This window comes from Syngnathus typhle, linkage group LG19, assembly GCF_033458585.1.
Source record: "Syngnathus typhle isolate RoL2023-S1 ecotype Sweden linkage group LG19, RoL_Styp_1.0, whole genome shotgun sequence".
Classification (NCBI taxonomy): Eukaryota; Metazoa; Chordata; class Actinopteri; order Syngnathiformes; family Syngnathidae; genus Syngnathus; species Syngnathus typhle.
Genome location: NC_083756.1, coordinates 2,426,840 through 2,439,693, shown reverse-complemented (window position 1 = coordinate 2,439,693; position 12,854 = coordinate 2,426,840). Strand labels below are relative to the sequence as shown.

Here is a 12,854-nt window from a genome sequence, read left to right as displayed (position 1 = left end):
GAGGAGGCAAAAACAAACAAAATAAATAACGAAGGCGTCTAATAGGTTTTTGAAACTGCCTTACTGAATGTCCACCCCCCAAAAAAAACAAAAACTCAGGGACGACAGATCGCAATCCAACTCTGCCTGAACATCTTCTGGTTGGTCTGAGGCGCACATACACACAGACACACACGCGCACACACACACAGACTGATCATCATTTTAATTACATTAAGGAATCAGCAGAAATCCCGCAAACAAATAATTGCTCATTTTGAATATCGACACACACGCACGCAACACACAAAGCGTGTGAAATGACGCCATTAATTCATTGGAAGCCGTTACTGCTCACATGTGCGAAGAAACGTTTAGTGGCGCTTTAGAGGTGATGTGGCAGAGTGAGAGATCTAGCCTGAAGCTGCTCGGCTTGGCGGGGTAGGAAGGGGTGGGGAGGGGTTCCCCAACATCATTTGTCATCGTTGCACGCTTGGTGAGATTTAGCCCAACATGAAGGATTTGTATTGTGTACACAAATATGTTGTGAGTCTAAAAAGCACAACAATGTCATCCTACCTTGACTTGACTGGAGTTGACATGATATCGGCTATCTTGCAGCTCCGACGTCTCCATCCTGCGAGTTAAGCGAGGGGTGCCGACGCCCTCGTCTTCCTCATCCTCCTCGTGCCCGTCCCGCTCGTCCAAGCCGAGGCCGTCGGGGTTGAAGCCCTGCAGCAGGGCCACCACCGTCTCGGGTTTGGGCAGCTTGGTGATCTTGAAGTGCTTCTTGTAGTGCGGCGTGTCCTTCCGGATGAGCCGCTGCTTCTCGGCCGGGAAGGGCGGCCTGTCGTCGTCCTCGTCGCTTCTCTCGCCGTCTTCCTCGGCGTCGTCACTGCGGATAATGGGCTCCTCGGCAAAGTGCACAGTGGGCTGGAAGCAGAAGACGGATCAAGAGTTTATGGATAGAAAAATGTTGGGCTGGGAAACTAATTGAGTTTTGGCAACCACAGCCCTCTGGTGGACAAAGGTCATCACAATGCAATTTGTGTGGAATTTATATTTTAACGCTTAGCTGATGTAATCACCTCAATATACTCCACCTCCATGTCATCCAGTTCTTCGTCCTCATGATGAGAGTGTCCGTCCACAAGGTCCTCCCTTTGGGAGGGCACGGCGGCGTCTCGCCTCTCCTCCTGGGAGGTGGCCGACAGCGTGCTGTCGGACACCTGCGAGTCGTGGCTCTGATTGGAGAGACCGCTGAGACGTTTTTCCTGAAAGCGCAAGGCATCGTTCCAGGAAAGCAGAGACAAAATCAAATGTCCGTCGATAAGGCTTTTACGTTACCTGTCCGTCGCCGGAGTGATCTTCTCCTTCGGGCCTGGACCCAAACACTTCGTTGCGTCGGTCCTCAATGACTTTTTTCATCACCTTGAGTTCGCTGGGATGAGGTGTGGCTCGACGCTGAAGGCCCTGGAAAAGCCACGACGGGTTACGTGGGGTCAACATTTTCCCAAAATCAGCAAAACCAACGTGTACCGTATTTTTCAGACTAAAAGTCACTCCGGAATATACGTTGCATTAACCATAAAATGCACAATAAAATGAAAAAAAACCATATATAAGTCCCATTGGAGTACAAGTTGCATTTTGGGGGAAATTTATTCGACAAACTCCAACACCAAGAACAGACATGAACGAGCAACAACAGGCTAAACGATACGGTATGCTAATGTGACATAAACACAAACGAAGAGCTGAGAACGGGCCTGATGTAACATTGACAGTCATCCAAATAACTATAACATAAATAACACCTTTATCAAACCATCTGTGTCACTTCAAATCATTAAATCCATCGATCGTCCTTTATGTCAACAATGTCGTCGGCTGACGTCGGCTGCAGTTCAAATTATTCCACAGGCCCATATAACGATATTTAAATTATATGTCAAATAACTATTATATAAGCAACAATATTATCAAACCATCTGTGTCACTCCAAATCCTTAAATCCATCAATTGTCCTTTATGTCAACAATGCCGGCCGGGTGTGCGCCGCGCCACTGACGGCGGTTGCAGTTCAAATTATTCCACAGGTCCGTATAATTCTAAACAACAATTTTATCAAACAATCTCTGTCACTCTAAGTCATTAAATCCCGTGATCGAATCCTTTGTCCTTTATGTAAACACCGCCGCGTATACGCCGCACCGCTAATGTCAGCTGCAGTTCAAATTACAGTAATCCCTTGCTACATCGCGGTTCGTTTATTGCGGTTTCACTACATCGCGCATTTTTGAATTTTGAAAATTTGTGAATAATTCTACATAGGAGTATAAGTCGCCCCCCCCACCCAAACTATGAAAAAAAACACGACTTATAGTCCGAATACGGTATGTTCTTAAGCGCTAACGCTAGTATCCGTGCGTTAGCGATATTGCATCATCGTTCCCTCACCCTGCGCTCGGCGGCGGCCTCGTCGTCCTCGTCTTCGGCCTTGGTCTCTTCCTGGAACTGAATGACCGACACTCTGTTCAGGTTGCTGTCCGTCCAGCTGTCGTCCACACTGTTTTGCAGCAGGTTCTCTGCGGACAACAACAACTTCAATCGGCCTGAAAATCTGGTGCATCTCCGTCCAGCTTGTCACGTGACCTGACAGAGAGGAGGTGAGTTTCATTCTCACCGAGGCTGGGGGAAGGCTGCTGGGGCAGCAAATAGCAAGTCAACACTTTCTCCCCCGAGCGCTCGTCGTCCTCTGTTTGGAACTTGAGCATTGGCTGCGACTGGTTCTCTGCCAGCCACATAGCCTTCAGATTGAGGTTGGTCAAGGCAAAAGGCAGGTTTTGTAATCTTGTCCGTGGAAAAACAAAAAAGAGAAAAAAATGAGTCCAGGGTAAGTTTAACGTTATTGGCTGGCGAGCACAATGTCACCTATTCCCGGCCACGTCCAGCACGTGCAGCTCGGTGGCGTCGGCGAGCTCAGCCGGCAGCTTGGCCAGACGGTTGTCCCGCAGCGAGAGAACATTGAGGCTGGCGCAGCCGCCCAACTCTTTGGGCGCGGCACCCAGGCGGTTGCGGTCCACATTCAAGTTGGTCAACTTCTTCAGCTTGCCCAGCGAGCGAGGAAGCGTCTTTGGAAGAAGCACAGAACAATTCCTCAATAAAGTACCCTGAAAATTATTATACGGTGAAAACGTGGTGTTACCTGGAGGAGGTTCTCGGTCAGAACCAGCTCTGTCAGGTTTTCACACTCTCCGATGGAGTCAGTCAGGTGGGTCAGTCTGTTCTGGTCCACCTTGAGGATGGACAGTTGCTTCAGGCAACCTGGTGGCACAAAACAAGCAAATAAATCAATGACATTGCGACGGATGCACGTTTGAGCAATCAGGTCTTGAAAAAAAATGTCTTTGCCACTAGTGAACGAACTGTAATGGCGACACTTTTCCAGTAGGCGGGAGTATTGGCTACTTAAACATGCCTAGTTTGAATGGTTGACTTTGGAGAAATGGTTTATAATCCATCCATCCATGTCTGCAAAATCAATATAATCCCCTTTCTGCTAAATAAAAAATAAATAATGGTATATATTTATTCCCGGTGCTGTATATTTTTTTTAGCACGCGCCGCTTGTCTTTGTCACCTATGCTATCCGGAACCACCTCCAGCAGGTTCTGCGTGAGAAGCAGGTCAGTGAGGGCCTGGAGGCCTTTGAGCTCAGAGGGAAGCTCCTCCAGGCGATTCTCAGACACGTCCAGACACACAAGTCTGCGGAGGTTGCCCAGCTCCTAAAAACACAAGGGGAGGGGGGTGATGAATAATGTCGACGTCGGCAGGGTTGATTGTGAAAATAAACTCACTGGTGGTAACGAGGACAACTGGTTCCGGTCGAGCCAAAGCTCCCTCAAGTTGGGCAGTGCGCCGAGCGTGTCCGGCTGGGGAGAAGAAAACGAGTTTGCTGAATGTGTGACAACTCCATGTGCATTTGCATGTGCTACATGTGACACGTGGAGGGCATTACCAACACTTCCAGTTCGTTACTGCCCAGGTCCAGCTGTTCCAGTTTCACCAGGAAGGACAGCGACCTGATTAACAGCAAATTGGGATTGGTTCTGGAATCCTGTCCACTGAGCTTACACGGTAGACACTTTTGAAATTTCGCATTCGTTCAAATGAGATGGGCGTCACCTACGTGGGAAGACACTTGAGGAGGTTCTCCCTCAGCTCCAGCGTCACCAGGTTGGCCAGACTGCGAGGAAGAGACGAGAGGTCGGTTAGTCAGATGGCAGGCGGGTGCGGCGGGCAGATTGGGAGGGGGTCTTTTCCATCCCGATTGCCAGTTGAGTAACATGGAGAGGATACAAATAAATCATACTTTCCGATGTCGCCGGGCAGAGTCTGCAGCGACACCTCGTTGAGCGCCAAGTGAGCCAGCGCTCGCAGCTGAGTGAAACCATCCGGCAATCTGTGGCACAAAGAAAAAGTGCGTGCGTGTGTGTGTGGGGGGGGGGTGTTAGTATCATATTACTATCTGCGTTGGCTTCCAGAACGTCCTCGTGTCATCACTCTTATTGAAAGGTCACATTCATTTTCGTATTTGATAGTTAAGTTCACTTTTGTTTCATAAGCTTTGATGCAGCGGGTGGGGGGGCGCAACGCTTACCGTCAGGCTCCTGTTCAATTATTGCACACAGGATTTCCTGTGTGGCGGAGAGCTTAAAAGCCGCGCTTGTAACATAGTTAGCATCGAGCGCGTTGCGTGCCTTTAGACACGTAGATGGGTAAAAGGCATCGGCGGACGGTTTCCGCTCGCTGTGTATCGCGTGAGCGATTTCCAGTCGGCTTACCTGGAGAGGGGGTTTCCGCTGAAGTCAGCGATCTCCAAAGACCGGCAAAACTTGATGCTCTCGGGGATCTCGGGAATGTCTGCGGGAGGATGGACGAAGGAGGAGTAGATATGTTACGAGTGAAAGCATTTGAAGTTGCCGCTAAACACAACCAGATGGCGAGCGTGACAGCACGGGAGAGGCAAAAAACCCAACCCGAAATCAAACGTACCATTTCGGGATATGTCCAGCTCCACCAGCTGCATGAAGTTGGCCACTTCGGGGGGCAGTCTCTGGATTTCATTGTCGCTCAGGCCCAGTTTCCGGAGGTTCAGTAGTCGGAAGAAAGGCTGCAGAGGATGACACACAGGATGTCGCGTATTGGCTCACAAAGTTCAGGCATGAAGGGGAAAAAAAGTTCAGGATGTACTGTGTGCGCCGCTCGGGTCATTTCCTGTTCATTGCTCTCACTACTGAGCTCCCAACGTCAAGGCCACGATTGTCCCGTCTGCTGTCTGGATGGGCAGACGCCAACACACAAGCGGGACCCGTGCCGCCGTGAAGCCCCTACTCGAGTGACATCCACAGAGGACCCACTGTTCGCATTCACTCAACGCCAAAGCACCACTTTTGGCAAACTCAAAGGAGGAATTTATATCAAGTCATGATTTGCTTGGAGTTTGGATGCTGATTGAAAATTTCCTTCTTTTTTTTTTCGGGTCAACTGATTTTACACAGGGTGAGTCTAAAGCCAGATAAGAAAAAAATCTTTCAAGAGTTTGTATACAAGACGACGGAGCCGGACAATCACGTCGGCGAGCTTCTTCGTGACGGACATTTCCTGCTCTCAAATGTGGTTGTGGCTACGTTCCCAAACCGACTGACAAGCTTGGACTGGGAAAAGGATGGGAAGCGGAAGGTAGGGCACCTGAGCCAGACATAGATCTGGGCGTTGGTGTGTTATTAAGAGCCAGTATCGAGTGGCGGGAACAGGGAACACGGAACAGCAGATTGGAGCAGCCAAACAATTGAACAAATTGGCCCGTTTTCAATTCAACTCAAATATTATTTTGATGTAAAAAGTTAGGAACATTCTTGTAGCAAAAAAACAAAACTGGAGGTTTTAAAGCAGTTCACTGTCCCAAATCGATTTTAATAATCCCAGAAAATTTAGTTTAGGATTTAGTGGACAGTCAGCGAAAGCCACAGACGTTCCCCGGAGCTCATTTATAGCCTTGTCGTGTGCTAGCTAGCACGTTGCAGCGCTAGCGCGTAGCATTTCGCAGACGAGGGAGACGACCTCTGGCGCTGTGTTTACAAATTCTCAAGCCTTTCCCTGAATGAGCCCGGTGGGATCAACGGCACGTGCACACCAACGTGGATTAACCTCAAACGCCGGCGAGGGAACTGTAAATTCACACAGAGGAATGTTTGTCAAATGGCACCCAAACATGCTGCTTTTAAATCAGCTAACCAGGAAGGAGGCTGCGTGCTACGTTGCGGCCGTATGCTCTGTTTACAGAGGATGCAGTGTTCCACTTAAGGAACTCTGTTAGGCCTCTGAAAGCAAAATTAGAGCCGTGATTAACGGGGCCCTCATAAGAAATTCAGCTAAACCTGCTTCTGATTGGGACCCATTTTGGTGAATTTCCTTGTAAGCACTGAAATTCTCCCATAAGTAGCTGACCCAACTTAAAAGTGAAATTTTGGGGGAAGGGTCGATGGAACTGAAACTGCTACTGAAAATCTTTTATCCAGCGGAAGTAAAGTTCCGATTACCAAGGTTCCAAATCGTGGTGCCTGCTCGCCCCTCCCCAAACAGCCCATCCAATACTAAGCCCTCCACGGTGATACAGCCTAGCGACGCACTCTGACAACAACAATGCAGCAGGACGAGAAGGAGGCAGAAGAGAAGATGGACGCACTTGCTTTTTCTTGAAACAGGACGGGACTCCTAGCGGGGATTCAGCTCTTTACCATTCACACAATCAAATAGTTCCACACATGAATGCCATTCTAGCCCCTCCTTTTGCTCCTCCTCTCAGAGTTCCCTCCATTTTCTTGGGACCGGGGACAAAAGCCAAGCCCAACAGAAGACTGTCAATCTGCCTTCACTAACCAGCCCCCATCCCTCCATTGTCTAAAAGGCCACCGCCGAGTGAAGAAAGGAGGACTAAGTTGCAGTTGGAACCGCCCCCTGATACAAAGTTCGGTCTTAATGACGTTCCCGGGGGCGTTGGCCATATTGTGGCTGGGCGCACGGTCACACATTGGATCTGGATTAGCCCGCATAGAAGAACCACATTCGAAAATGAGACGCGCCTCTACTGAGAGTCAACCAATGAAGACGACCCAGGCTAACTGGAAGTGGAACAAAGTACAAGATGTAAATGTAAAGCTTCTGACACGCTGCTGTCCAAGGAAGATTGAGAGTGAACAGGTGGCGGCAGCATTGAGGGCTTAAGAGGTGACTTATGTGGCTCAGGCACACGAGTACCAGCCAGTGTGTACGCTTGCACATTTGCAAAGCAAAGGACATTCAAAACAGCCGGGAGGGCTTTGAACTTTGTCCCGCCGCCGCTGGATTTTTTTTTTATTCCCGCTGCATGTTGTGCATTCACCTGACTAAGGAAGGCCTAACGCAAGATGTCTGACTGCTTGTACAGGAGACAGAAAAGGGCAATGCACAATCTGTCAAAATAATAAAGTGCTGAGTGTGCAAATACGAGGGTTGACTTTCTCGAGTGATTCCAAACACAGCCAGTGTTAAAATCCGAATCCGCCACTCATGTTCCACACGCATGACGTTCCTCACTCGCGTGTGTTTGTGTGTGCACAAGCAGTATTTGGCACAATAGCCTCATTGTTCAGCCGCCGGTGTCCACATCATCTTTTCCAGTAAATGCCAGAGAATGGTCCCCCGTCACATTTACACATCTCAGTCGCAATCTTTCCATTGTGAGAAAAGCCTCGACACGACACGGTAATCCTTTGACGACCGAGGCTAACGGTGGACTGGAATTGTCCTCTGAGAAGAAACGCGGAGATAGTCCCACGCTCGCGCTTCCCACACTAATCACGACCAAAACATACACGGGCGAAAAAAAGGCACAGTCGGCAAATTTTCCTCGTGATCCCCGTTCACGTCCCCAAAGAACAACGGCTGACTTAATGAAAAATAGGACAGGCTTGTGCGTATGTTTGCGTTGGCCATTGGGGAATGTGCGATCATGGCTAAGTTCAAGTGTGTGAGAGGTGGAGTGGGGAGTGGGGGAGGCAAACTCGTGGAGATTCCAGGCATGCCTGTGTCAAGTGCTGCAGTGCAAACACAACCACGCTGAGCTAATTACAAGGGCAGCACCAGCCACTCTTGGAATTTTTTCATAGAAATTACACAATAAAACAGATGAACAGAATTAGCAGGTAAAATAAAGTAGGCACACTTTATTTGCTTTAGATGGCCACAAAAAAAAAACCAAATGTGGCAGACCAGATCTGGCCCCCGGGCTTTGACTTTGACATACAGCAATATTTGCGTCACTTCCTTAAAGGCTACATGTTTTTTTATTTAAAAAAAATTCTACATGTGCTGCTGCACTATTTGTGGTCAAATATCCATTGTAGGATTATAATGTCGCTGACTCAGCAGTGAATGTAAAAGAAGCACTCAAGCTACAAGACTTGAGTAGTACATCGCTTTTGTTCTCATCACTCCGGAGCCATGTGGTTCAAGAACACAAACAAACATGTTTCTTATCATAAGCGCCATCGTGGGGGGGGGCTCGGGGTCCGAAATGAGAAAATACAAGTTCTTTCGCCTCGCTGTTTTCCGGCAATATACATTCACAAAAACAGGGCATTCCACGACTGGCTCAATTCTTCCTCCTTCCTGCCGACGGGGACGCTCCCGACACGAAAGGAATCAACACGAGAAACGCGCACTTCAACAAATCCAGGCGGGCCAATCTTGGACGCTGACAGCTCTACTTGACCCGTGCGACAACAAAGCTTTTGTGCATGCGTCTGTGTGTGTGTGCATGCGTGTCAGCCTCGCCACAAAGACTCTGCGGCAAGCCACAAACAGCGAATAGAGTATAAAGTTCCATCAACTGCAAAGTTAGCGCTGCAACGAGTCAATATCTGCTTCACTTTGGCAGAGGACTCTAATGAACGCATCTGACTCATGATTCCTGATTCATCGCAAATATTTCAGTGATAAACACAGGTGAGTGTGTAAAAAAACAAAAGTCGACGCTGGCTCGCAACGTGATAAACTTGTCATCTATCAGCCTTTGAGCTTGCTGTTAGCCACAAGTGTCGGGCGGGCTTCTGTCTGTCTGTCTGCAGCCAAGCAAACCGCCATCTCGCAAACTTTCTGTGACTCTCCTCGATGGCAAACAGCTGCCGTTGCCACCGCCGCAGCCATTAATTATTCACTGGGGCTTTGCTTCCATGTTTACCTTTGTCGCTTGCTACTGGGCGAGCGCCTGGGGAGGACAGATGGCTTTTTGTGTTGCAGGGTTTAGATTTAGCATTAGTTTTTGTTTTGTTTTGCTTGTCACAGGCCATCACCACCCAAAAAGTCTTCATATAGGATGCTACCATGAGTAGGAATCAGTGGCAAGATGGATGGACGGATGATACAGTTTTACGCTAAAGCCACCCACAAACCTTCCCCTGGAATCCTTTCATTAAAATGAGTCGCCCAAGGAAAAGCAAGGTGGACACTGAGTGCCGAGTGTTTAAAAAAAAGAGTGGCCAATTTGGCTCGACGTACGCGACGTGACGTTCAGCCACATGAACGTCAACCCGTCACAGATCGAGGTAAAAGGACCAACACCTCGGATCTCTCCTAAGAATTGCCACAACAGATTTTACTCCAGACTATGACCCACTAGCAAAAAAGGGAGACCAACAACACTGTTCCCACTGAAAATGAAGGGGAGGCTCTCAAGTTGGTTGTAAAAAAATGCATTTTGAATGATCTGTACACATAGCAGGGATTGAAACTAGCGACCAGTCTCATTTTCAAACAATGCAGGATGCTCAAGGACATTGACGCACCACCTGTTTGCGACTAATCTTAACCTGTAAAGTTCTTAAGGCTTACTTTAAGGAAGTGTTTCCTGTTTCCTCACCTCCGTTACCAGGTGTTTGTGAGTTAAAACTCTGCTCTGATTTTCAGATACCCCTCACCGTGTTGCCGTTTTGATTACTTTATTTAGATGTATGCTTTAACCGATTCTTCAAGATGATATACGTATTTGGTCAGATCGTTTGCCGTTTGATGTGATCTCATAAAATAAACAGCTTTCATTAATCTGACCTACAGGCACTGAAGTGATGGAGACTGTTATTCATAATAACAATGTCGTATTAAAACATGTTTGGAATATCCATGCTTTACTACCTACTAAAGGCCAAAATCTTTTATGCAATGACCTTTACAGGTCGCTTATATTACTTCACACAAACACTACGTCCATCTGCTCCTGGTTCGGCCCTCCGGTCCAAATTTAGAACCCAGTTCGGCCCGCGAGTCAAAAAGTTTGCCCACCCCTGGACTAGAGGATCAGTGTAGCTCAGTTCCTCAATCACTTCCTCCAGTATTGAAAAGACTCCCACCCTTCTCCCTTGTTAATCCTTTTTAGGAATAAATTATAGCCCACTTGCAGGACCACGAATTTGCTCACACACCAGATCGGGCATGTGTGTGTGCGCTTGGGGGGTTAGGACAGTGTCAGGCAGGATGTGGGACCAGCTGGTCATCAGCTCAGACAAAAGAACCTGCTGAATGCGCTCGAATCTCTCACACGGCCGCTCTGGATCGTTCTCCGGCAACGTTTGAAAGAGTCCACATTCCCAAATGACTCAGATGATTCAGGATTTACGCTACAGTACAAAGGAGTACAGACTTCCCACAGGGAACAGCAGAACGTAAAGAACATTGGAGAATTTACTCCCCGGCAGTTTTTGACATTTGAAATGTCATTCATCTTTTAAGATTTATGACAGTTTGATAATAATATCTAACTAATCATCATCCAATCGGATAAGTAGACACTCGAAAGACGCAAGAGTCGGACTCTTGTTGAAGTTTCCGAGCTTCTGATGTGCCTGATGAGGCCATATTGGGTAATAACAGCGGGAGCAACAGGCCGCATAGAACCTGTTCGGCAGAATCCATTAGAGACACACCCATCAGGAATTTGTTTGCCCATCTCGACAAAGAAAAAACCTCAAGAACAACGCCCGCTCTTCTACATGCTACTGGAGTGAACTATTACGTCCGTCTGTCTGTATGTCTGAGTTTTCCTTTTCAACGGAATGGTGATGTGTCGCCACTTGAATACAGTGCGAGCACGGCTGCGGACAGCGCAGAGGTCGACTCAAGCGGTGACATTTGATATGAGGAGGAGGGTGTTTTGGTCAAGGGGGTAACGGGATGGGTGGTGAATGGACTCCTTTGTAACCTGTCATGAGACTGGAGAACAAGATCACTCCCGCTTCCGCATTAGGGACAAACTATACACCTAACAAATGCAACGATGCATAATAAAGTCATATTTAGCGTAAATATTTGGATTAAATAGACTTGCATGATTAGGGCAAGCACATAATCAATGATTGGTGGGCAGCGATTTAAGAGTTCGAGGGGGGTTGCAAAACTTAAGCAACTATCTGGGTATCTAAATCTCCATCTGTTCACTTTGCTAAAGCACAAACACTTAACAAGTCGCTGCTTCTGCAGTCCATAATTACTACACTGGTCCTGGTGGACAAAAATAATATAATTTTTATTTTTTTACTTTTGTTTTATCTTCCAATACTTTTATTTTGGGGTCTTTTCCCATCTGTTTTTTGTATTTTCTCAACGTTTTCTTAATGATATGGGTATTTTGTTGGCTAATATTTATATTTAGTAAGTGACAAAGTTTTGTGTGAGGTGATGACTGCTACTCGCCCTCGACTTACCTTGGGCAGCTCCTTGAGTTGGTTGGCATCCAGCAGAAGCTCTTCCAGACTTCGGCTGTATCGGAACACCTCGTCGGGGACCGCCTGCAGGTTGCAGTGCCGCTTGTCCACCGACTCGACGTGGCGGTTGCATCGCCACAGCGGGATACACTTGAGCATGTCGGGGTGGGAGGGAGGGGGTCCCCCGGGTGGGTGTCACTGGAGGCAAAGCATCGGGAGGCGAAGCGTGTTTGGGCGGCTGGATGGTTGGCGGGGCTTGCTTCGCTCACGAACCAGCAGGCCGGAATCCAATTAAAAAAATAATCCCACAGCCAATGTCAGAAGGAATATTGTCGTAGTCCCTCTGGTGTTTACATGAAAAGAATACAAAAAGACAGATTTGGTCTCACTTGAGTCGGACGGTTTCACTTGAAGTTAGCTACCAACGCCACCATCCTGGTGTCTCAACCCCGAAAATAAGCCTTGTCAGGCGGCGTCGAGAACGCCACCGCCAACTGGAGGGGTGGTGACCGTGCAGAGCGGAACGAGTTAGGGGAGGTTCAACGTGGTGTCCATGGGGATACTCAGTCGCTCCTCGCCGGTTTGAGTTGTTAGTGAGCTAGTTGCGGCTAGCCTTCATCGGCTAACATCTATTGTGCCTAGCCGGTAGCCGCCGTTAGCTTCCACAAGTACCGCAGATGTGTTGGAAAACGTCGTGGACTTCCTTGTAAAAATAACCGCGACAGGATAAAAGTTAGCGTGTGGGGTTTTGGGGGGCGAAATGCCCCACAGTGAGTGTATGAGCTTCTCCCCAGACACGGGCGCGCGGCGTTTCCCTGCCACTGTTGAGCCCCAGCCAGGCCGGTTAGGCGTATGGGGGGCTGGGCTAAGTTTGCGGCCATAGGACCGCCGCGTTCCGGCCCCCCCTGACGCGCTATTGTCGCTGGGTCCTGGGTGTATGGCGCCATCTAGGTAGCAGAACACTGAAATTTCCTCATGCAATGCAATTGATGTCCAAAAGTGCAGTTCAAAGTAGAATGTTTCATATTTATCGATTATTACTGTATTTTTAGCCATTGAATTGTTTATATTTGT

At 48.2% G+C, this 12,854-nt stretch overlaps 1 protein-coding gene across 21 annotated transcripts in view; it reads right to left on the bottom strand.

The window, feature by feature from the left end:
• Window positions 1–12,651, bottom strand: part of scrib (scribble planar cell polarity protein) — a 28,904-nt gene extending 16,253 nt beyond the window's left edge. For 15 of the 21 annotated variants that reach the window (XM_061265387.1, XM_061265391.1, XM_061265393.1 and 12 more), the window contains exons 1-15: window positions 11,781–12,650; window positions 5,038–5,155; window positions 4,827–4,905; window positions 4,355–4,444; window positions 4,172–4,228; window positions 4,001–4,064; window positions 3,840–3,914; window positions 3,623–3,767; window positions 3,188–3,306; window positions 2,914–3,113; window positions 2,666–2,832; window positions 2,440–2,567; window positions 1,327–1,452; window positions 1,068–1,253; window positions 559–912 (exon numbers count right to left, since the gene is read on the bottom strand). In XM_061265387.1, coding sequence (XP_061121371.1) covers window positions 559–912; window positions 1,068–1,253; window positions 1,327–1,452; window positions 2,440–2,567; window positions 2,666–2,832; window positions 2,914–3,113; window positions 3,188–3,306; window positions 3,623–3,767; window positions 3,840–3,914; window positions 4,001–4,064; window positions 4,172–4,228; window positions 4,355–4,444; window positions 4,827–4,905; window positions 5,038–5,155; window positions 11,781–11,939 — 2,067 coding nt within the window. In that variant the 5' untranslated portion in view covers window positions 11,940–12,650. Of the gene's footprint in view, window positions 1–558; window positions 913–1,067; window positions 1,254–1,326; window positions 1,453–2,439; window positions 2,568–2,665; window positions 2,833–2,913; window positions 3,114–3,187; window positions 3,307–3,622; window positions 3,768–3,839; window positions 3,915–4,000; window positions 4,065–4,171; window positions 4,229–4,354; window positions 4,445–4,826; window positions 4,906–5,037; window positions 5,156–11,780 lie in introns of all 21 variants that reach the window. The other 6 variants (XR_009710430.1, XR_009710431.1, XM_061265389.1 and 3 more) reach the window with 2 other exon arrangements.
• Between the last annotated feature and the right edge of the window lie 203 nt (window positions 12,652–12,854).